Source organism: Prosopis cineraria, unplaced genomic scaffold (assembly GCF_029017545.1).
Source record: "Prosopis cineraria cultivar Desert tree isolate PC_DT_omini unplaced genomic scaffold, ASM2901754v1 PC2, whole genome shotgun sequence".
Classification (NCBI taxonomy): Eukaryota; Viridiplantae; Streptophyta; class Magnoliopsida; order Fabales; family Fabaceae; genus Prosopis; species Prosopis cineraria.
In genome coordinates this window covers 41566634-41590487 of record NW_026555333.1, presented here as the reverse complement: position 1 = coordinate 41590487, position 23854 = coordinate 41566634, and the positions used below count along the sequence as shown (strand labels likewise).

Here is a 23854-nt window from a genome sequence, read left to right as displayed (position 1 = left end):
TTAATTTTTATCCTCCCTCTTTTCAATATGATAAATGAAGGATATTTTTAAAATTTTATATTTTTATTTTAAAAAACTAAAGCTATAATACATATTTAATTAGATTTATTGATATATGAGATTTTATTTAAAAATATATTATAATTTGAAAAGGAGAGAGTATAATTTAAGTTGGTCCTGTTAATTTAGCTAATGAATTATGAAACCAATAATACAGAGCAAGATCCACTCTAAAAGTTGGGAGTAAAATTTCAAATTGATTCACACTGATTTAAAATTGATCAGATCAGCCAAAATTAACAAGATTAGTTAATAATTAAACCAATAATATTTTTTTATTTTTTCTTTATTTAGTTCAAAGTTCAAACCATGTCTAAATTCTACCCATATTAAATAAAGGAATAAAAAGGATAAATTTATAAATCAATTAGATACAGCAATTTATTTGGAAAAATGATAATAAAATTCATTTAAATTATATAAATGACATTTTAACCCCTCAAAATGTCATAATTTCCTTGAAGTTCCTAAAAATTTTTCTGTCATTAATGTAAATAATTAAATTGCTCTTAAGTCAAATATTTACTACCATTCATAAATTTTGTTATAAAATTTATAATTTTTCTTCTAAAAATGGTAAGAATTTAACGACAATTCAAAAATTCGCATTTAAAATCTTGATATTCCTTAAACGTTGTAAATATCAATTGCTATTCACAAATTTTGTTCTAAGATTCATAACTTTTTTTTTTAAATTTTAAGAATTTAACAGTAATTTGCAAGTTTGCATTTGAAATCTTGATATTCCTCAAGTGTTATAAATATCAATTGTCACTCATAAGTTTTATTCTAATATTTATAACTTTTCTTCTTAAAATTATAAGAATGCAATAATAATTCGTAAGTTCGCATTTGAAATCATAAATTAAGGACAATTTAATCATTTATATTAATTTTTTTAAAGATAGAAAAGCCCCTATAAACTTTAAAAAAATTATGATATTTTAATGAATTAAAATATTATTTATATATTTTAAAAAAATTTTATTATTATTTTTTCAATTTGCTTTCAGTTCATGGGATGATAATGACATAACATATGAGACAATGAATTTAAAGTTTCGTACATCACCATTATCGCTTCCAATCCCTTTTTTTTCCTATTTTTTTAATACAAAATCATGGCAATTTATGTAAAGAGATTAAGTTCTAATCAAATCTAAAACCAAAAGGCTTTTACAATTGTCTAATGGTTCATGTAACATCGTAATATTGAAGTTGTGTCTTGTTTTTTTTTTTTTTTTTTCTTTCCTTTACTTTCCTTTTTTTTTTCTTTTCGCTTGTTTTTGTTCCTTCATCTCTAGATATCTATAGCAAATCTAATATTTGATTGGCCACAAAAAAAAAGTAAATATATATTTTAATGAGAGAATGACAATAAAATTAAAAAATAAACTAATAATAATTAAATGATAAAATTTTTTGTAAAATAAATTATAAATATCAATTCAAATAATTATAAAAATAAATTTGAATTATAATATTTAAAAATTATATATTGTATTTATAATTAAAATTTTTATATTTATAACTATTTAAATAAATATTTATAATTATTTTTTAAAATTTTTTATCTAAAATCTAATTATTGCTATTTTTTTGAGACTAAAGTATTATTCTTCCTATTTCAATTCTGTCAAATATCTAGCCATAGGCTCGTAAATTATACGAAATAGTACATTTTTGTCTAGATTGTAAAGATACTGATACAGATATGATACATATCTGATATGTTAATATTTTAATTTTTAAAAATAATAAAATGCAATACATTTTTTATATTTGTATATATATTTATAAAAAATTTTAAAAATATAATTTTAATTTAATTAGCATACATATATAATCCTTTATAATAATACCAAGTAAAATATAATCATTAATTATATTTTTATTTTATCTATACCTAATTACCTACCACTTAGTCCCTACTAATAGGTATAATATCAATATCTTCTCCTCCTCGATCATCATAAAATTACATTTTCATGTCTTTATAATTAAGAAAAATGTAATATTTATTCTTTTATTATTTCCAAAACTTATTTTTTAAGAAAAATTTAATCTTTAACTTTAAAAGCAAATTAAAAAATGATATTATTAATAAAAATTTTAATATTGAAAGTTTTAATAAATTTTATTTTTTTAAATTTTTGATTTTTAAATATCAATTAATAATTTAAAAATATTGGATACGTATTGAAAATTAAAATTTTTAAAATTAAAAATATTATTTTAATAATTTATAAATATGTATAAAAAAAATCTCAATAAATATTAATATCCGATATGATAATGATTTAAATATCTGAGATAATTTAAAATATTGATGCATCGTAGTCTTAGTTTGAGTAAATTAAACGACGTAAAATAGAAAAGGCGGAAAAAGTATTGGCAAAAAAAAAAAAAAAGAATAGAAAAAGCAAAGTCATTGACGGGTAAAGCAGGTCTTCGCTTGGGTCTCCTCTGTGTATTTATGTCTATGGTTTTTCTCTGCAGCTTGTAGTTCAATGACGTCAAATAGCACTGAGTGTGAGTAAAGAGGAAACTCAGATCTCAGATCTGTTCAACGACATTCATAGCTGGGCTGCATCCATCCAGCATTGTGTGACGAGTATTTTACATCCACTGGTTCTGGTTTCATGTCTAATATTCTTTTTTCTTTTTCTTTGGCAATTATTGATATGATTTTAATGGTGCAGATTTCAAATTTGGACATAATCGCCAAGAGATCCAGACCCTACAATGGCGAACACTACCCTGGGAGAATCTTCCTCAACCTCTGGTGCCCCTAATTCAACTCCGATTGGGAAATATGACGTTTTTCTGAGTTTCAGAGGAGAAGATACTCGCTTGAAGTTTACAGATCACTTGTATCATGCTCTCACTAGAAGTGGGCTCAAAGCTTTTAGAGATGATGAAAAACTTCAAAAAGGAGAAGTTTTATCACCACAGCTCATTCAAGCAATTAAGGATTCTCTCTGTGCAGTTGTGGTTCTCTCTCAAAATTATGCAGATTCCAAATGGTGTTTGATTGAACTTCAACAAATTCTTGAAACCATGAACAACATGGGTCGACGGGTTTTTCCAATCTTCTATGATGTAGATCCATCTGATGTGAGAAATCAAAGAAAAAGATTCGGAGAAGCTCTAGCCAATCATGAAGAGAGACTTAGAGGAGAAGGGGACACAACGACAGTGCAGATTTGGAAAAACTCTTTGTCTGAAATTGGAAACATGTCTGGTTGGGACACCAGAAATCGGTAAGTTGTTTTCTAAAATGACATGATCATATTTTAAAGATTGTCAGTTTTTTTTTTTTGGCTTGATCATAATAACGATTTGAATTTTAAAACTCTATTCACATCTCCACCTAATGCTTTTATTTTATGTTTATTTATTACTTTTATTCGTTTATAATGATTTTAATCTGTTCAGCCAAAAAAAATTGAAATTTTGAGCAAATAAACTGAATTACAGATCATACTTCACAAATAAAAAAATTTGTCGATAATTTTTTTTTGAAAGAATCATCATCGAATTTTTTATTCTAGTAGGCCATTGGATCAATTCTTGCCCACCAATTCACAATCCAATTATCTCCCCATCACCGTCTGCAACGTCATGTCTTGTTTTAGTAGACAATATTCATGGAAAGTCATATTTTCATTATTGTTTTATTTTATAGGCCTGAAGTACGACTTATTGAAGAAATGGTTGGAGAAGTATGGAAATATCTATGGTCCAAGTTACCATCTTATGATGATAACCTGGTTGGAACAGAGCGAAGAATGGTTGATCTAATGTCATGCTTGGAGATTGAGTTGGATGACATTCACTCTGTAGGAATATGGGGTATGGGCGGCTCTGGCAAAACGACTCTTGCAAAAGTTGTTTATGAAAAAATCTCAGAGAGATTTGAAATGTGTTCATTTCTTGCCAATGTTAGAGAAACTTTGCAAACAAAAGGCCTAGTCTCTTTGCAGAAAAGTCTTCTTTCTCAAATTGGAATCAAGGAGAAAATTTATGATGAATATGAAGGAATGAAGATGATAAAAAAGCTTTTCCGCAATAAAAAAGTTCTTCTTGTCCTTGATGATTTAGATGACGAGAATCCATTAGAGAAGTTGGCTGGAGGTCTAGATTGGTTTGGTAAAGGGAGCAGAATAATTATCACAACAAGAAATAGTCATGTGGTCACCTCATTCGAAGGGAAATTATATGAGATGAAAGCCATGAAGGAAGATGAGGCTCTTCAACTCTTTTCAAAGAAAGCATTCAAGAAAGATCATCCCAAAGGGGATTATCTAGAGTTGTCTAAAGCTGTGGTTGCATATGCAGGAGGTCTTCCTTTGGCACTTGAAGTTTTGGGTTCTTTTCTTTACAAAAGAAGTATAGATGGGTGGATTGATACTTTGAATAAATTGAAGCAAAATCCAAATACAAATATTTTTAAAACACTTAAAATAAGCTTTGATGGATTAGATGAGAAAGAAAAGACAATATTTTTGGATATTGCTTGTTTTTTCCGGGGTTGGAGGAAAGATAAAGTGACCCTACTTTTGGATGGTTGTGATCTAAACCCAATAATAGGAATAGAAGTCTTGATTGAAAAAACTTTACTAGTTGAAAGGAAATATTATTCAGAAGATCTCTATTTAGATATGCATGATTTACTTGAAGAGTTGGCTAAGGATATCATTCGTCAAGAATCTCCCAATCCTGGCAGCCGTAGCAGGTTGTGGGAGTTTGAGGACTTTAAGGAAGTATTGGAAAATAACAACGTAAGTACTTTTTCATTTCTAAATATTTCATTTTGTTACGTTGGCATGCAACTAACATTTTTAATATGCTTTACTTCCTTGTCATTTGCATGTTAATTTTTCTGGTAACAAACTATTTTTATTAGGGAACTGAAGCAATACCAGCTATTGTTATGCAAGGATATTATTCTTGAAACTCACAAGAAATAAAAGTACAGCCCAATGCCTTTTTAAAGACGATTTATATTAGATTACTCATAATAGAGTACACTAGTAATCAGCTCATCTTGCCAAGGGAATGGAAACTTTATAGTACATTGGAAACAAAATAAAATCTGTTCTCATTTTTTGTTTTTGAAAGATATTTTACAATATAGTTTTTAAAATTGTTTTTCAAAACAAAACAAATAGAAAATTTTGTTTGATTTTGTAAATTTAAAAATAGTTTTAGAATTAAAAAACCGATTGATAGTCATGGTCACTGGCAATTAATGGTAATAGCTTATGATAATTATTGATCACTGTAACTGTACAACAACAACAACAACAAGCCTTTATCCCACTAGGTGGGGTCGGCTACATGGATTGCAAGACGTCATTGTGCTCTATCATTTATCAAGCTTTTAGGAATATTATTAATTAAGAGATCGCGTTCAACAACTTTCAAGAGTGTTCTCTTAGGCCTTCCTCTACCTCTCTTAATTGGACTCAAAGTTATATATTCCACTCTTCTCACTGGTGCCTCCCTTGCTCTTCTTTGTACATGCCCAAACCATCTCAACCGATTTTTTACCATTTTTTCTTCAATAGGTGCTACCCTCATTTTTTCGCGTACGTGTTCATTTCGAATTTTATCTTTACGTGTATGTCCGCACAACCATCGTAACATTCTCATCTCTGCTACTCCAACTTTATGCTCTTGCTGTCCCGTTAGAACCTAGCATTCACTACTATATAACATTGCTGGTCTAATAGCAGTGCGATAAAACTTTCCTTTAAGTTTATTAGGCACCTTACGGTCGCAAATAACTCATTTAGCTTTTCTTCAATTAAACCACCCAGCTTGAATTCTATGTGAAATATCTCCACTGATTTCGCCATCATTTTGAATAATGGCTCTCAAATATCTAAACTTTTCTACTTGAGGTATAATTTAATCTCCCAATTTTACTTCCAAATTATTGTCGAATAGTCCTTTACCAAATTTACAATATAAATATTCCGTCTTACTCCTACTCAGACGGAAATCTTTTGACTTCAATGTCCTCCTCCATAACTCAAGTTTGCAATTAACCTCTTCTCTTGTCTCTACTATAAGAATTATATCATCCGCAAAGAGCATACATTTGGGAATTTCCTCTTGAATATGTTCCGTCAAAACATTTAAGACTAAGTTGAACAAATAAGGACTCAGAGATGATCCCTGATGTGTTTTGAAAACAAGCAAAATAGAATGAAAACTATTTTAAGATATTTCTATTTTTTGTAGTTTTAGAAATAATTAGATTCAAAATACTCATCCAAACAAGTTTTTTAATTTTTGTTTTTAAAAACAAAGAGCTATTCTTGAAATATGAAGCCAAACAACTTTCTGAATGTCTCATTTTGTTGACATAGATCTCAGGTTTATAGTTATACATACTTTACTTTCTTATCATTTTAATATTATTTGTTTTTGGAAATTATTAGGGATCTAAAGCAATAGAAGCTGTTTGTATGCGACATATTTTGCTGGACCCTGGGAACGAGCATAAAATAGAAGTACACCCTAAAGCCTTTTCAAAGATGAATAATATTAGATTGCTCATAATAGACGGCCTTTTTCATGAGCTCATCTTGCCAAGGGAATTGGAACTTCCTAGTGCATTGAAAGTTGTTTGCTGGCCACAATTTTCTCTTGAAGCTCTCCCCTTTCCCTTCATAAAGCAACTTTGGAATGGCAGGCAGGTGAGATTAACACTCCATGTAACGTTATCTATTTTAAAATATATATCTCTGTGTCCATGTTTTATTGATATATTGTTTAGTGAGGCTAACTCCAATGTTTTATTTGTCTAGTCTATGAAAAAGTTGAAACATATTGATCTGAGCCATTCTGACGATTTGATCGAAACTCCAGACTTCTCAGGGGTTCCAAATTTAGAACATTTAAATCTTAAAGGGTGCAAATCCCTTGTCAAGGTTCATCCATCATTTGGAGAGTTGAAAAGACTTGTTGAGATTAACTTGAGTGGGTGTTTCAATCTTGAAATCCTACCAAGAAAATGGGGAACAAGTTCTTTGAAAAGGTTAGATCTATGTCAGTGTGAAAAAGTTGTGGTGCTCCCAGAGTTTGGAGATGGTTCGAATAAACTATCATATCTCGATGTGCGTTGTACTAAAGTTGCGGTGCTCCCAAAGTTTGGGGAAGGTATGAATGAACTATCATATCTCAATGTGAGTTTTACTAATATGACCGAAACTCCAGACTTCTCAGGAGTTCCAAATTTAGAACATTTAAATCTTGGAGGGTGCAAATCCCTTGTCAAGGTTCATCCATCACTTGGAGAGTTGAAAAGACTTGTTGAGATTAAATTGAGTGGGTGTATCAATCTTGAAATCTTACCAAGAAAATTGGAAACAAATTCTTTGAAAAGGTTAAATCTAAATGGGTGTAAAAAAGTTGCATTGCTCCCAAAGTTTGGGGAAGGTATGAATGAACTATCATATCTTGATGTGAGTTTTACTGATATGACCGAAACTCCAAACTTCTCAGGAGTTCCAAATTTAGAACATTTAAATCTTGAAGGGTGCAAATCCCTTGTCAAGGTTCATCCATCACTTGGAGAGTTGAAAAGACTTGTTGAGATTAAATTGAGTGGGTGTATCAATCTTGAAATCCTACCAAGAAAATTGGAAACAAATTCTTTGAAAAGGTTAAATCTAAATGGGTGTAAAAAAGTTGCATTGCTCCCAAAGTTTGGGGAAGGTATGAATGAACTATCATATCTTGATGTGAGTTTTACTGATATGACCGAAACTCCAAACTTCTCAGGAGTTCCAAATTTAGAACATTTAAATCTTGAAGGGTGCAAATCCCTTGTCAAGGTTCATCCATCACTTGGAGAGTTGAAAAGACTTGTTGAGATTAAATTGAGTGGGTGTATCAATCTTGAAATCCTACCAAGAAAATTGGAAACAAATTCTTTGAAAAGGTTAAATCTAAATGGGTGTAAAAAAGTTGCGGTGCTCCCAAAGTTTGGGGAAGGTATGAATAAACTATTATATATTGATGTGAGTTTTATTAATATGACTAGACTTCCGAAATCACTTGATTCCTTGACTGTTCTTGAATATTCGGATTTTGGAGGGTGCAAAATTCTTCATCTTGACAAGTTGAAGACTCCCATAGTTCGTCAAATTTCTAGCTTCAATGTAACTTCCTTAACAGAGTTATATTTAGATGGGTGTGGCTTGAATGATGGATCAATTCTTGATAATTTTGGCAATTTATCATCACTCATTGCATTGGATCTTGGTGAAAATTCTTTTGTTAATCTGCCCTCGGGTTGCTTCTCTGGTCTCTCTCAACTTCTCTATCTTTTTTTGGATCATTGCAAAAGGCTCAAGTCATTGCCATGGCTTCCACCACGGTTGATTCGATTAAGTGCAGTTGGTTGTGATTCAATGGAAGCTTTATCAGATGGAGAGTTATGGAATTTGGTTGCTTCAAGAGACCATGAGGTATGTTTGTCTTCCTACAATCTATTTCCTCCATCCCTATATATAAGATGTTTTTAATAGAATCACAAAAACCAATAAAAGTTGTTATCTAATTAAAAGTACAGTAACATTTCAATTTTGCCTCTAATTATTGAAAATAAAAAATAAATATCTTTTTTTAAAGTAATTAATTAGAGTAATTATCTTTTTCTTTTTTCAATTTAATAAAAGTATAATGATCCATTCATTAAAAAAATGTGTTAACAACCTCTTATATCTAGAGACAACAAATTTTTTAAAAAACTTCTTGTGTATAGGGACAAATAGAGTGTGTAATTAATTGTTTATGTATATTATGATTATATGTATGTAACATAATTAATTATTTATTTTAGAATCGTGGGCGAATTGAATATGCAAATACTAATGAGACACTGAGGCATGCTGATGATGATGATTATTGTGTGGCTACATTTATGTTCGAGGACGTTAAGGTAAGGCTGTGTCTATTTTGTGTGTATTATAGGGACATGCTCGCATTAAGGGTAATTAATTATGTGAATAACAGTTTAGTATTGGCGCAGTCGGAATGTCTGCCCCAAAGAGATTTTATTGCAATTGTGCCAGCTGGATGGGAAATACCATCATGGTGTACATGTACAGAATATCATATTTTGGATGAGGATGGACAGGAATGTGAGATAAAAGTGGAGATACCCCAATCTTTCCGTGCAAGTGAGTGGTTTGGAATTGTTGTGTGCCTCCAACTTGGCCCAAGTTGGGGTTGTGATGGTATGATATGGTGGAGTAGTAGAGATGCAGAAGGTGAAGATGATTATACATACAAAAAGTGGGCGCATGCAATTCCCGTGAGTTTCTCAAGCACTGACTACATGTGCATGATGGTGTTGGAATTAAATGAGAAAACATGTTGGCAACACCTAACACCTCCTAACAACTCCCTTCACATTTTACTTTCTACTCTCGATGATCCCGGTCTATCTGAGGTTGAAATAATGGGATGTGGGTGGAGATTGATATGTAAAGAAGACATGAAAGAGTGGTCCCGTCTCAATGATCTTTTCACCCTACCACCAACTCCTCACCAGGTCGTGCTTTCACACAGAATCCTTCGTCAAGCAGCTGATCAAACTCGTTTTGCTGGAGGACAATGAACAGGATGAAATGTGATGGTTTTTTTTTTGTCCTCCTTCTCTTTCATATATTTTTGTCGATTTCAACGTAGTTATCATTTTACATTCTTCATGCTTCAAAACTTTTGAATGTGCTGAAATTTTTAATTTTTATAAATTGCCTAAATTTCATCCAAAAAAAATGAAAAAAAAAAATGAAATGAACGCCAGGAAGGGATAGACCAATCGATTTAAGTAATAACTTGATTTTGTGAAAAAAAAGGAAAGGAATTAAAAAAAAGTTTATGGGTACGTGCAATGAAGAAATTTTTTTATGAGTTTTAATAATATTTGTTTAAGTCTTTTGAAAATAATCACAATAAAAAAAATATTTCTGATTATTTTAATAAGCTATAGTTTCTAAAAATAATATAATCAGAATAAAAAAATTAATTATTTTAATATGCTACTTTAAATAGTTTTTGAAAATAATATAATACAATAGATAAGGCAGAATGTTTTAAAAAGATAAGAGAGACAAAGATACCATGAAATTTTAAATAATTAAATAAAAATATAAAAGATATCATAAAATTTTAAAAAAATTAACTAATAATTACTTATTATTATTGAAAAAATAATGTCTCTACAAATAATATCTCTTTGTAAAATTTTTAAACTATTTAAAAATTAATTATTTTTAATCTTAAACAAAACGGTCCATATAAATATTGCATAGATTGAAGAATGCAAGGATTGAGGACATTATTAGACAGAGAATCATGCTTATCATGAAGCTGTAGCGATCAAATGACCCGAAGTGTTATATAGCTAGTATGTTAACTCCTAAGATTAAGCTGATTCATAAACCTTAGGTATCATCAATTTATTTGTATTTCTTCATGGGGAAAAAAATTTCTCATGATAGTACAAAAAAATTAATTTATACTCCCCTTGGTTCTATGTACAAGGCAGAAAGAGATTTTTTTTTATTATATTTATAAGTCACATCATTTATTTTTTGTAAAATAGTAAATTGGCTCTTAAACTATAGGTCCAAAAGCATTTAGAACCCTAAATTTATTTTTGTATAATGTTTCTCTTTAACTTTTAAAAATGTCACAATTTAACTCTTATCGGTAGCAAAAGTTAACAATGTAGATAAATGAAACTCAAGAAATTTGGAGCAGTAAAAAAATTAGAAGATTAACAACAAAACGTTTTTAAAAGTATAGGAATTAATAATTATATTTTTCTCAAAAAAAATTAAAAATTTCAAGCCTTATTTATAATGAAAGTATGAATTTCAATGGATTGTAATTGAGATTGAATTGAAGCTTTAAAAACATGTTTGGTATAAAGTAATATTTGAATGGAATACTTACAATAATTTTATTTTATAATCAATCAAAAATTATCAAAAGACTATATTGGTCCTTATTATTAAAAAAAATGCACAATCTCAAACCAGGTCTAGTGAACTGCATCTTAAACTTGAACTAGATTTGGAGAACCATATCTCAAAATCTACAACTTAAATTGAACTCAAAACCAAATCTAAACAAACTCATGAAACCAAATCTAGACACCACCAATAGTCTCAAACCAGATGCAACGATAATAAACAAGTTCAGAAAAAAGGAAGCAAAGTAATCACCAAAACAAAAATCTTGAACAGCATAGCAAATAGTGAAGAAGTCTCAATCAACACCAAAACTTCAATGGCAAAGAAATAGTGGTGGAGGGGAGAGGCAAGAACTCTTGTTTTGACTAAGGAGAGCTCTCGATCAACGTAACATCTACCGCAATAATGGATAAGGAGAACGAGTAGAGTGAAGGAAAGGATGTGAGACATGATTTAGAGGGAGAGAGATGACTTATGACGAAAACAACGACAAGTAATAACTTGCGATGGAGATGGACAAGTGGAGGGAGGGTGATGACTTGCTTGGTAATGTCACATCTTCTACTAGCACACTAGGAGGGGAGGGGAAAGGTTGAAAGATAGAGCTAATAATTCGAACGGGCTGAACTTATTCGAATCGAATTTAAAAATATCCTACTCCTCTTAAAAGCTCCATATAATCAAGCATGACCCTAACACCTTTGAGCTTTGGGCTTATTTAGGTTGATCCAAATACCCGAAACTTTTTAAAAATATTTTTTTATGTTTTGAGTCAATTTTAATTTTTAAATAATTTTGTCAAGCATAAAATATTATTTTAAATTTAAAAGAATAAAATAAAAAATAATAATTTATCAACTTTGTGCTTAAGTAGGTCTATTATTACTTTGTTGTATCATATGTAATTTATTCATGAATATTTTCTTTACTTGTAAATTAATATCTTAACTGTTTAAATATTTCTCTTTTCATGGGCATATATAAATATTTTATACATTTTAATTAAATTATATTTTTTAATTATAATTAAGTTGATTTCAATTCAATTACAGTTAGACTATTAACTTAAAATCATTGTCCAAATTAGTTCAAAATTTTTAATAACTTTTGGATAAATTATACTTTTTATTTTTAAGAATATAAAAAACATAGACATCATTATATTATATAAAACAAAATAATTTAATTATGAGTGAAATATTATTTTTTAAATTATTTTTCTTTAAATTTTTATATCATTTAATCCTTCAATAAAAAATTTTTTACTCTATTTTATTCTTAATTTTAATCAAATCTAGTGTAGACAATAACCAAATTATTATCTAAAAATATTTTATTTATTATATTTATTTAGTAGTAGAGTCGAGAATTTATATATGTTCAAATTTTTTAAATTATTTTTAATTTTATTTTTATTTTAAAATTAATTATATTATCTTATAAAAATATAAAATATATTTTTTTGGATATGAAAATTATGTATAGGACTTAAAAAATTTTTAAAAAACAATTAGGTCTTAAAATATATAAAATAAATTTTAAATATTATTTTTAGATATTTTGTTAATTAAAAATAATAAAAACATGAACATATAATATTTTTTATTTTTTTAAAAAATAACTATAGTAACGCATTTAAATATATAATATTTAAACATAAAATGATATAAAATATAAAAATTAATTAATATTTATTATATGTTAAATATTTTTTAATAAATTATTTTTTATTCAAGTATTTGAACCAAGCTCAAATCCAATCGGGCTTGGTCTGAATAGGCCTAAATATTAAACAAATATTTTTTTTAAACTCAACTTTAAATTTTTTGAGCGAGTTCAAGCTAATCTCACAGACTTAGCTCAATTACCAACTCTATTAAAAAGGCATGTTCATCTTTAAAAAATTAATTCTATGGTTAATTTTGCAATACCACGCTCAAATCACATTGGTATTTTCTAATCCTATATAAGGAGAGATTGCTATTGGGATTGAAATGCCCATTTCTTCGTACCAAGCATAAAAAAATAGAATTACCTAACATTAATCCTAATCTCACCCTCCCATTGTCTCGTACCAAACAAGGCCTCACTTTCCTTCTCATACCATTCATTTAACTAATCTCCACACTCAACATAGAAAGAATGCCTTTTCAGGTTACATGAAAGGTCAAAATAGTGGCATTCAATTTTCATTATGGAATTAGAGACAACAAATTACAGGGGCGGAAATAAAATGAGCAATGAAAAGAGTTAAGTTAAAGGGGTTAAGCTTTTTCACAAATGGATAGAAAAAAGTAGTATTTTGGGTAAAATAAGAAAAAACAATTCCTTAAGTAATAACTTGTCTTTGTGAAAAAAAAAAAAAGTGAAATTTGCACATACAAGCACAATCATAATTCACCCCAAAACAATTTAGATTCCATCGCATATGCTCACTGGTTCGCCCAAGCTACTTCATCATAATGACAAGAATCGAAAAGACCAGCAGTCTTCATGCTAAAGAACAGACTCTAAATTCTTATGATCAAATTTGCCTCAACCAATACAATGCATAGAGGCTAAAATTGAATCGTTCCATTGAACTATCAAAGATTCTAAGTAATTTGACATATATATGTATATAAACATTATCCTAATTAAGAAACTAATCAAATACGAGTGTTTCAAGTCATTTGCCATCTCATTCATTGAAAACATTATTAGACAACTAGACTATACTTATCTGGAGCCATTGTTGACCAAATGACATTCCTCTATGACCCACTGGTCTAAGCATCATGGTTGGTGTTTGAGCAGGATGATTAGAATGGCCACCATGCCGATAGTTGGCTTCTCCTTCCTTGGTCCTGTTGGTTGTGCTCCTGTCTCCTCAAGCTATCACGGTCCCTTGCTGCTACTGGCATTCCTTCCTCCACTGGAACTTCCCTGTCCTGGAGTTGGCAGCTCAACACGGCAAACAGGACAAGAGTTGTGCTGAACCAACCAAGGAACAATACAGTCAGAGTGATAAATATGGTTACAGGGCATTTGCCTAGCCTCAGACCCAAGTTCGAATCTCTCTTTACAGACTGGACAGTGTGAATCACAGTGAAGATGTGCTCGTGTGATCTTAATGGTAGGCATTGCATTGATCGAGGAATGTGAGGCTGCAGGAGGACCTTTGTGATCATTCATAGTCAGCTGTTGAATGAATGCTTCGAGTCCAGGGGCCATCAATAAACCACCGAAATCAACAGGCCTAGTATCCCCTCTAGGACCATGAAACATCAAAGAAGGGCCAGAATTGAAAAAATCTTGACTCCATTCAGGAAATAGTGCAGTATCAGACCTTTCTCTAATATCAAAGTTTAGGTACGGCCCAGCCATTCTCTGCGTCATGAAAGCACACATGGCATCAAAAAGGTAGGGCATTCGATGAAACTCTTCCATAGCATTAAATGGTTGAGAGGCATGCATCTCGAGTTCTTGCACAAAGCCTTCATGACAGTAAGGGCAAATGACTTCCCTCCCTTCAAGCACAATCGGATGTCCACATTCATAACACCAATGTGTTGCTCCACTTGACATGCTTTTCTTCCAGGCTTCTAAAGGGTAAATCTGCCTTTAAAAGCCTATGTGCTGCACCAAATTATACTACCCTACATGTAATAGCAACCAATATAAAAAATTTATAAACTAAATATCAATAAAAAGAAGGTTAATTTAGATGACTCAATATGCCAATTGTCTCAGCTGGTTGAATGTTAACTCTTTTTTGACATCCCACTGGATTTTCATCCATTAAACCTGCACACACACAGATACACACCCAGAGACCAAACCATTATATTACAAAAATAAAACCAAGGCTTCCCATCTCCTGATCCGAACCCTAACCTTGTTACTCAGTCATAGACTTCAATAATTACTACTCTCATCGTTGAAAGAATGTTTTTGTATAGATGCTTAAATTGCATGTAAATGATACTAAGATACTGCATGCAACCTAACAAAAAAATTTATGTGAGTGCACGTACAAATTATATTTATATGTTATGTGATAAGGGTACCAAATATTTAGAAAAAGATTCACATTAGACAAACAAACCATTAATGTCCAGGCCGTAACCATTCCCAGCACTAAAAACAGAGAAGCTACTGATACGAAGTAGACCAAACTTTAACTCATATCATAAGGCGTCAGAACAAATTTGATAGCTATTACAGTACACAAAACACAAGTGAAAAGAGCAAGATAAGAAATATTAACTTTGAGCATAAACTAATCTGATGGGACTAAAAATGACAGCCTCAAACCCAACAAAGTAAAAATGATTCCTTGATGGCTAGTTAACAAGGAAATGCAATGGCTTGTGTGTTGTGATTGAAAAATGAATGCTAATACGAGGTTGGAGAGAACAATACCTCCTGGATTGGTTAAGTACATTTTTTTTTTATTCTAGTAAGCAACAATTGATTCATCGAGGCATGAAATTTTTCTTGAAATATTAGGAATGTAGTTGATCATATAATGTATGGCAAATAGGCATGGCAAGAGGTTTATTTTGTTTAATTTTTTAAGATATTGTACTGCTAGTAAGGTAGATTGTTCAACTTAGGAGAAAACAAAAACACAGGTCTGGGTAACACTTCAATAGTAATAAGGTCACTAATTCAAACCTTTGACAACTTAAGGTATTGTCACCAAGGCCTTTGAACTGAGAATCAACAAGTCATTTGATCCGCATAACAGAACAGAATTAACTGCAAATTAAATACAAACGTGATTTTGTAAATAAAAAGGACACTTGTAAATCTGAAGTGAAAGAATAATAGCAAGCAATGAGTAGTGACAGTAGAACCACACATAATAAACACTGTCTATCTCACTTTTAATACAGAGAAAGAGAAATCATCTTCAACTGCGGATACCATACGAAAATTGTGAAAAACTTCATTAGTTTCATGATCATAGGCTTATTGAATTTTTTATGCAACTTAAATTGACCTGGGAACACAGGGATTGGATGCAAAAAGCCCAGCTCGGTGGTTGCAATGGGGTAAGATTAAAAATATATATATATATATATATATTGCATTTGATTTCAGTTATAAGCACAATAAAGAACCGTAAGAACGCAAAGAAACAAACTGCTTCGTGTTGATTTGAAAATAATTCATAACCCCAACGAATTAAAAGGAATAATAAACTTCATGCAACAGGAAAAATGAAATTCAAGCACAAACAAGCATTCGTTATCAATCGTCACTGTCAAAGACAGTAAGCACAACAACAGGTAGATACACAAAACGAGACAACAAAAATAACAACAAAAGGCCAGGTGTAAGGAAAAGCAAGTACAAATCAAACCATTGTCAAAGAACGAAAATTTCAACTCGGGGTCTACAATCGTAAAATCTAATAAAAACCCAATGGTTCTAATTCTAAATGACCAGATTAAACTCTTCCCTATAGAAAAAAAAGACTAAAACGTGGAATCCGCAAGAGTGATTCAGTGAACTAACCAGAATTATGGAGGATATAGGAAAAAGAATTCAGAACAGAGAAGCGAGGGAGCAATAGTACGAAGAGTGACGACTACGAGTGAGTCTAGAAAGACGAAAAAGAGAATTCAGGGAAAAGTGAGTTTTTTTCGGTTCCTTTTTCTATTTGGAAAATGAGCCGAAGAGGCTTTAGGCTTCTACGACGACGACGACTGCTGTTATTATCATTATTATTATTATTATTATTATTATCATCATCATCATTATTTCCTAAAGGAGAGGTATTTAAGAGAGTTCAATCAATTTATTCGTTGAAATTTTATATGCGTGTTCTCTAAAAATTGTATTCTTCAATGCTTGTTATCCCGTTTTCACGAGGAATTTGGAGCATAATCTATTCTATTTATGACTTGTAATTAATATCAATTTTATGTTTTATGTTAATTGATTAAAATAATAATGAAATTTACTTTTATTCTAATTTTTCAAGTCCAATTAAATAAGAGTTAGTACATAAATCAAATTCATTGAAAATAAATTAAAGATTGTACATCTTGCTTTTACCAACCAAAAATATATTAAATATAATTGTACATATTAAAAAACATTAAATATATTTATCTTATTTAAAAAAAACTATCTAATTAACTAAAATTAAAAAGTGTACTTAACTATAAAGTATGTAAAGAAGTCACATGCCACGTGGACACCAGATAGTCAATGGATCACAATGATTCTGCTGGATCAATGGAATCGAATTATCTGGAGACTCAAGTCGGTGGTGCTCGAATGGATATTTACTTTCATCTTGGTTGAAAGAAAAAGATTGAGAAAAATGAAAGAAAAACAATAAAGGGCTAGTATTTACTTTTCCTCTTGGCAGAGGAGGAGGAAGATGGAGAAAAATGGACTCTCAGAATTAGGATTTTTTTTTTTCTAGCGGCAGTTAACCCACCCCAACAAGAATTATATCATCATTTTCCCAATAAATTATAAACTTCTTCAAACTGTACTATTATTCTTTTTAATATTAAAATTCAATTAAAATATATAAAAAATTACTTTAATTGCACGAAATTTAATGAATAAATACATTGTTGCCTCAGTACTTTTTAAAGAACATTCAGCATCCTAAATTATTGATTAAAATATACCCTTAAAATTAATTAACATATTTGCCCTTATCATTAAAATCTCAATCGATCAACACCGAAGTTCCAATTAACATTTTCTAACATTAAGAATTTGACAAGGGCATCAATGGTTTATTTCAATACTTTAATAGCCAAATTGCTTCAATCAATAGTTTAAAATGTGTGCTCCTCAAAATATTTCAAAAACAAAAATGCACCATTACCCATAAATAATGCATGAGCAATGGATTTAATGTAGATAGATTACAGGGGCCGACTTGAAATATAGGGACTTGTCACAATAAGATGTAAATATAAGGATAAAACGAATATCTTTCCCTTAATAGAAAAATATTTTCTAGAAAGAAAATGAAAACACACCTACCCTAAATTCCATCCTACAACCGAATATGCACTTACAATTCATTTCAATAATCTTTTAAGAAAAATTTCCATTATTAGGACCCTCATGGCCACATCTATCATATATAAACATAAATTTTGAAACCTCATCTATCAATTTTCCCAACCAAAACTATAAAAGCTAAACACTTTGCCCTTTAATGTCGATCCCATACATCTAGGAAGCGTTTTACAAGGGCACTATTTGAAGGAGCACCATAACAACACAATCACCAATACTCAAAATATATTTCTTCTACTTCTCATGATTCTAGCAACAAAAGACCACCATTGAAACAGAACAAACACAAGATGATAAACAAGGGTTATTAACCAAAAGCAGATAAATCAGCCGCTTGAAAATGGCCACACTTATGTCCAACAAGAAACCTTAGATTTTGTTGAACGCAACAATGTCACAACTTTGAACATACTCACTGCATGGCTCAACTGTGAGATGTTCCTCAATAAGGGAATCCACAGAGACAAGGTCGTCAACAATGGTCATCATGATCTGCATCTTCTTAATACCGTAACCAACCGGCACCAGTTTGGCTGCAAATTTGAAACAAAGCATTTGTTCCCATCATACATTTCTTTTTCAATGGGTCATAACAATGAATAAAGTGAATGTGATGAAATATTCAACATACATGCTCCCCACAGAAGCCCAGGCATCTCAATCGAACGAACAGCCTCTTCCAGCTTCTTCATATCTGTCTCGTCGTCCCAAGGCTTCACATCAAGCAAAACAGAGGACTTCCCGCCTACAAAATGTAGATAGATGACAATATTACTCACAGCAATCAGATAGTAGAAAGAGAATTTTAGTTAACTTTAAACCTATAATAACTAAAATCTAAGCATTAAACTAAATGAACCTCCCAAATGGCAGGACCAGTAGGTGGATTAATGAGTAGATGCTTCATGTACAATCAGCCGAAGTCGAAAGGAAGCTTACTCTCTTTCTTCTTGGAGGATTCCTTTTTAGTAGCCTCTCTTGCCTCTGCTGCTGCCTTTTCCTCCTCTGTCTCGTCACCAAACAGATCAAGGTCATCGCCATCATCAGCAGGAGCAGCCTGCTAATACAGAGCAATCCAGTTAACAGAAGTAATTCGCATGATTGCTAGTACAGTACAATAATTAGCTTATCCAGGACAGTTTTCGTCAAGTCTATCACAAAATCTCAAAATCCAGGCAACAACCTAAGTGTTTCCACATTATATTACAATTTATCTCATCAAAATCACAATTTTGACCTTTCTAATTTGCTCATCAAAACAACAGCCCTTCTAGTTTTGCAATTAAAGCTATGTTGGACCCTTTAGTTTGCTCATTCTGGCCTGTTTGGTATAATAATGGAAAAGTAGTCTCTTTCCATTGTACCAACTACAAAATGAGATGTATAATATTAAAAATTGCCTTCTACTAAATTAATACTCATAGCTTCAAGCTTCATCTTACTTCATCCCATAACTTTTTCCGTTGCATTTTCAGGTGTACTTAGTGCTAGGAACTGAAGAAAGACTAAATCAACAGGCCAAACAAAAAGGACCCTACATCCAATTCGTTTATGCACATATTGGCATAATCATTAGCATGTTAGCATGGTTGATTAAATAAAGGAAATCAGACCCCGAAAAACCCTAACAAGTAACATAGTCAAACAATTATTAAAAGAAAATAAGAGAAACAACAAAGAAATAACAAAAGACAAAATCAAGTGAGATGCATACCGCCTTGGCAGGACTAGCTTCAGCTGGAGCAGCTTGGCCGCTGAATTTCACCCCTTGAGCTTTTCCAGGGAAGCTGATCGCACAAAATCAATATCAACTTTCAAATTGAATACTATTGAATAAAATAAAGGAACCTAGCCCATCCGAACATTGAAAAGAAATAAAGGAACAAACCTTTCAGCAAGACGTGAAGAGACGGCATCGTACCACTTGCTGGCATTGGGAAAAGCATCGCTTGGGTTCTTCGAAACAAAGGCGTAGACCTTAATGTCATCCTTGGTCAACTGATCGCTGAAAATTCAATCAGAACCATAAGAGATTGAGAATGGAAGAAATCTCAAGAGAAAGAGTTCAAAAACGAAACTCAAATCGGAGAAAGTTACCCAGAAATGTAGGTCTTGCCAGAGAGGAATTCATTAAGGGACTTGAGTCCTGATTCTGTATGGAGACCTGATAAGGTGACGGCCATTCTGAGAGTGGAAGGGTGGGAGTCGGAAGGGCTATTAAATCACTCAGCACGCAAGAGGGAAGCAAGAGAACGGATCGACGGTTTAGTATTTATATGATGAAATGAGACGGTGCAAACCCTAGATATGCTGAGAGCGAGGCGGTGACCTCAAATAGGATATTCTTGGCGAAATTAACAATTAAAAACCCTTTAAGAATATTAATCTGAATTAATGAACATGATTTTTAATTGAAATAAAAAATTATAGTTTATGAGGTAGGATTTATTAACATCACTTAAAAATTGACTAACCTAACTTAAAAAAATTATTAACATATATTATGAAAACATGAAACCCCACTTAAGAATTAATTGTTTAACAAAAAGCGCTATTTAAGAATTCACTAACTTGACTTAAAAAAATTTATAATGTATATTGTACAAACATAAAAATTTACTTAAAAATTAATTGTTTAATAAAAAATATCACTTGAAAATTTACTAACCAAACTTGAAAAAGATTGTAACGTATATTGTGAAAAAATGAAACCCCACTTAAAAATTAATTGTTTAACAAAAAGTAACTTGTCCAAATTGAGATTTTTTTGTTAAAAATTGATTCTCAAATGGAGTTTTATATTTTCATAATATATATTAGAAATCTTTCAAGTCAGGTTAGTGAATTTCTAAGTGACACTTATTGTTAAACAATCGATTTTTAAGTGTGATTTCATATTTTCACAATATATGTTACAAATTTTTTCAATTAGGTTAGTAAATTTTATGTAACGTTAGTGAATCCCACCTCATAAACTATATATTTTTATCTCAATTCAAGACCATGGTCCTTAACTGAAATTTCAAAATATTATGATCTTAATTGAGATTAATATTTTAGAGGGTTCTTAATTGTCATTTTCCCATACTCTTTCATGCGCTGCCCGTGAACCTCTCACATCATTAATAATTAATAATAAGAATAAGATCATTTTTTATTAATTTAAAATTATAATTCTGATTCTAATTATTTCATAAAATTAAATTTAATACCATATTTTAATAAAATGATTAAAAAAGAACTGTTTCGAAACTTGTGTGAGGGTGTTTTACTTTTTTAAAAAAAAATGCCAATGATAAAATAATTTGTTTTATTTATTTTTTTTTATTTGATTTTTGAAAGGGAAAAAACAGTTCATGTTCTTCTTATTATTTAAAACAGTTATTTTTATTTTTATTATTTTATAAAAGTAGGTATAAAAACATTTTCTTTTCCCAATTTTTTATTTTTTTATCTAACTGTATTTTATTCCTTCTCTATTCACTTTTACACCATATTTTAGAAAGTGTTACTCCCTTCGTACCGAATCTCATTCCTCAATAAAGTAGTTATCTATTTTTAAACTAACTTATATTTTTATATTTACCCTTATTAAATATCCTAAATAAATATAAACTTATTATCAATAGAGGCACCTTTGTAAAAAAAGGCAATGATTATACCTCAAAAGACTAAAACTGCTTATTTTTTAACATTCAACTTCACAAAAATACCTTATATTTTTAATGGAGAAAGTACTCCTTAGACTTTGATCATCTAGTTTTAATTTCCATAAACATGCACTTAAAATTTTAAATTTTACATGTAATCATCAGATTATATTGAGATATATTGTGTTGAAATTATTTTATGACTTACCTGAGCAAGGTTTTAGAATTGATAAAGTATGATTTGAGAATTTGTTAAGTATGATTGAGAATAAATACTAATCTATTGTTTATTTTGACTGATTTTACGATTGTTGTGTTAAGATATATGCCTTGTTCTTTATACCACATGGTGTGCTATAACTAAAAGAGCTAAGTGGTTTTCTTATTAGGGCCCATGATATTATCCTTTTCTTTAGTTGAGAATGGGGTAAGCTCAATGGACATCTCATACCACTTCAATATATATGTGAAAAGAAAAGGAACCATTAATCTAATTGTGAACTCTATAAAAAGTGAGATGTACCAGCTTTACATTTCATGTATGTTGAAACTTCATTTAAACAATGATAAAACCAATTTACGAGAAGACCCCAAAAGATTCAATAATTAACTTTCATCATTCATCACCTCTAAACCTAAAAATCAAGGATGATCAAAGTAACAAAAATCGTTAGTAAATTCAGGAGCTCTCCTAACAATTCTGTTAGCAATTCATAAACGTTCTCTATATACAAAGTTAATCGATTTATGTCAATCTCTATAAAAACAAGTTTGCAGTTTCAACAATTATATCATGAAAAGGATTGAAAGGAGTCAATTTTCTTGTAAGAAGGTTCATGGCATCCACACTATGATAATATGTTTCCACTGCTTTATTACCCCTTACCCTTGGCCTAACACAACTCTAGACCCTTTTGAATGCCTCGGAGCACTATAACATTTGTAAGGTAACCAACAAGAATTGAATTTAATAAAAGATGCTAGTTTTTTATAAATTAGTAAATCAAGGTTTGAATTTTTGCTAGTAAAAGTATCTATATTTAATAATTGATCGTACTTTAAACATGATTACGTCCAATAAAAAAATACATGTGAGCATTAAAAAAAAACTATAGGGTCAACAAAACCCTACCCAACCTCTGTACTTCCTTTGGATAGCTTCTCCACAATAGCTTGACCATTTTTGTTAATCATACCATTTATACCCATGGTAAGGTAGATGCTATTTGGATCAATGGCAGATTCAAAACCCTGAGCCAAGGATGCAAGATAATTTAATTTAAAAATACTAATTATATTGAGACTAAAATTGTAATAATATAAATAGATTGATTATATTTTTTTAAAAAAATTATATTGAACAAATTGAGAGTCTTTTTAAGTAAACATGCTATTTATATCTTATGTCAATTATTAAAATATTATATATCTAATAAGCTTTTAAATCTAAATATTTTTTAGAGAGAATGACATTCAAGACCCTCTCAATGGAATTTATTCATGGCACTAATTTCATGATTAGTAGAGCCAAACATTTTGGTACAACATGTAGTCCATATATTCCAGTAGATAAAGGCAAATATGACATTCCAAAATTGCTTCTTAAAGTCACTTCTATGCAGATTTGTTGTTGAGTTTAGCGTAACCCACTCAAAACAATCGAAGTTGATGAACTCACTCCATTTCTCTGGCTTAATAATCTGCTTCAACAATTTTCATGCCTTTGACAGTTTCTCATTACATGCATAATATTTTCTAAACGCCACATCTAAAAGAGCATTCATTGTTGGAATTGGTTGTTCTCAATCAATTGAGTTCATACCAAACTATAGAATCAATTGCAACCAAATCCATAAGCTTGAATATAATCCATATCAATGAAGAGGAATAGAAGAAATTGAATGCGAAAGCATACCTGAATCCATAGTCAAACTTATCAAAAGATTCCATACATTCATGGATCAACGTACTGTGATCTTTTATATTGTAAATATTGAAAACTTTTATATGGTTTTCTAGATTGTGTCCAAAGAACTAGTTTCTTGTTATACCCAACCTGGAGATCACAATCCCAATTTATAGACTTAAATCGTGATATTT

The 23854-nt window shown here is 30.5% G+C and overlaps 3 protein-coding genes across 9 annotated transcripts; 1 reads left to right on the top strand and 2 right to left on the bottom strand.

Annotated features, from left to right (window-relative positions):
- Nucleotides 1–2527: 2527 nt before the first annotated feature.
- Nucleotides 2528–9836, top strand: LOC129302914 (disease resistance protein RUN1-like). 3 transcript variants are annotated; one of them, XM_054941818.1, is made up of 8 exons: nt 2528–2674; nt 2763–3323; nt 3749–4844; nt 6513–6770; nt 6882–7233; nt 8426–8546; nt 8921–9019; nt 9094–9253. In XM_054941818.1, the coding sequence occupies exons 2-6, from the start codon at nt 2806–2808 to the stop codon at nt 8458–8460; spliced, it is 2259 nt and encodes a 752-aa protein (XP_054797793.1). In that variant the 5' UTR covers nt 2528–2674; nt 2763–2805; the 3' UTR covers nt 8461–8546; nt 8921–9019; nt 9094–9253. The 3 variants fall into 3 exon arrangements, with proteins under 3 accessions (XP_054797793.1, XP_054797795.1, XP_054797794.1); XM_054941820.1 differs by lacking the exon at nt 6882–7233; XM_054941819.1 differs by lacking the exons at nt 2528–2674; nt 2763–3323; nt 3749–4844; nt 6513–6770; nt 6882–7233 and having other exon boundaries at nt 7240–8546; nt 9110–9836.
- Nucleotides 9837–13553: 3717 nt separating this feature from the next.
- LOC129302916 (E3 ubiquitin-protein ligase RZF1-like) lies at nt 13554–16734 on the bottom strand. 5 transcript variants are annotated; one of them, XM_054941824.1, is made up of 3 exons: nt 16569–16734; nt 15723–15806; nt 13554–14696 (listed from the first exon to the last, which is right to left on the bottom strand). In XM_054941824.1, exon 3 carries the CDS (start codon nt 14628–14630, stop codon nt 13941–13943), a length of 690 nt encoding a protein of 229 aa, XP_054797799.1. In that variant the 5' UTR covers nt 14631–14696; nt 15723–15806; nt 16569–16734; the 3' UTR covers nt 13554–13940. The 5 variants fall into 5 exon arrangements, with proteins under 5 accessions (XP_054797799.1, XP_054797796.1, XP_054797798.1 ...); XM_054941821.1 differs by having other exon boundaries at nt 13554–14849; nt 16569–16733; XM_054941823.1 differs by having other exon boundaries at nt 13554–14701; nt 16569–16733.
- A 1486-nt stretch (nt 16735–18220) lies between these two features.
- On the bottom strand, nt 18221–20366 carry LOC129302917 (elongation factor 1-beta 2-like). The gene is made up of 6 exons (XM_054941827.1): nt 20202–20366; nt 19993–20109; nt 19819–19891; nt 19044–19161; nt 18736–18849; nt 18221–18637 (listed from the first exon to the last, which is right to left on the bottom strand). The coding sequence occupies exons 1-6, from the start codon at nt 20285–20287 to the stop codon at nt 18474–18476; spliced, it is 672 nt and encodes a 223-aa protein (XP_054797802.1). The 5' UTR covers nt 20288–20366; the 3' UTR covers nt 18221–18473.
- Between the last annotated feature and the right edge of the window lie 3488 nt (nt 20367–23854).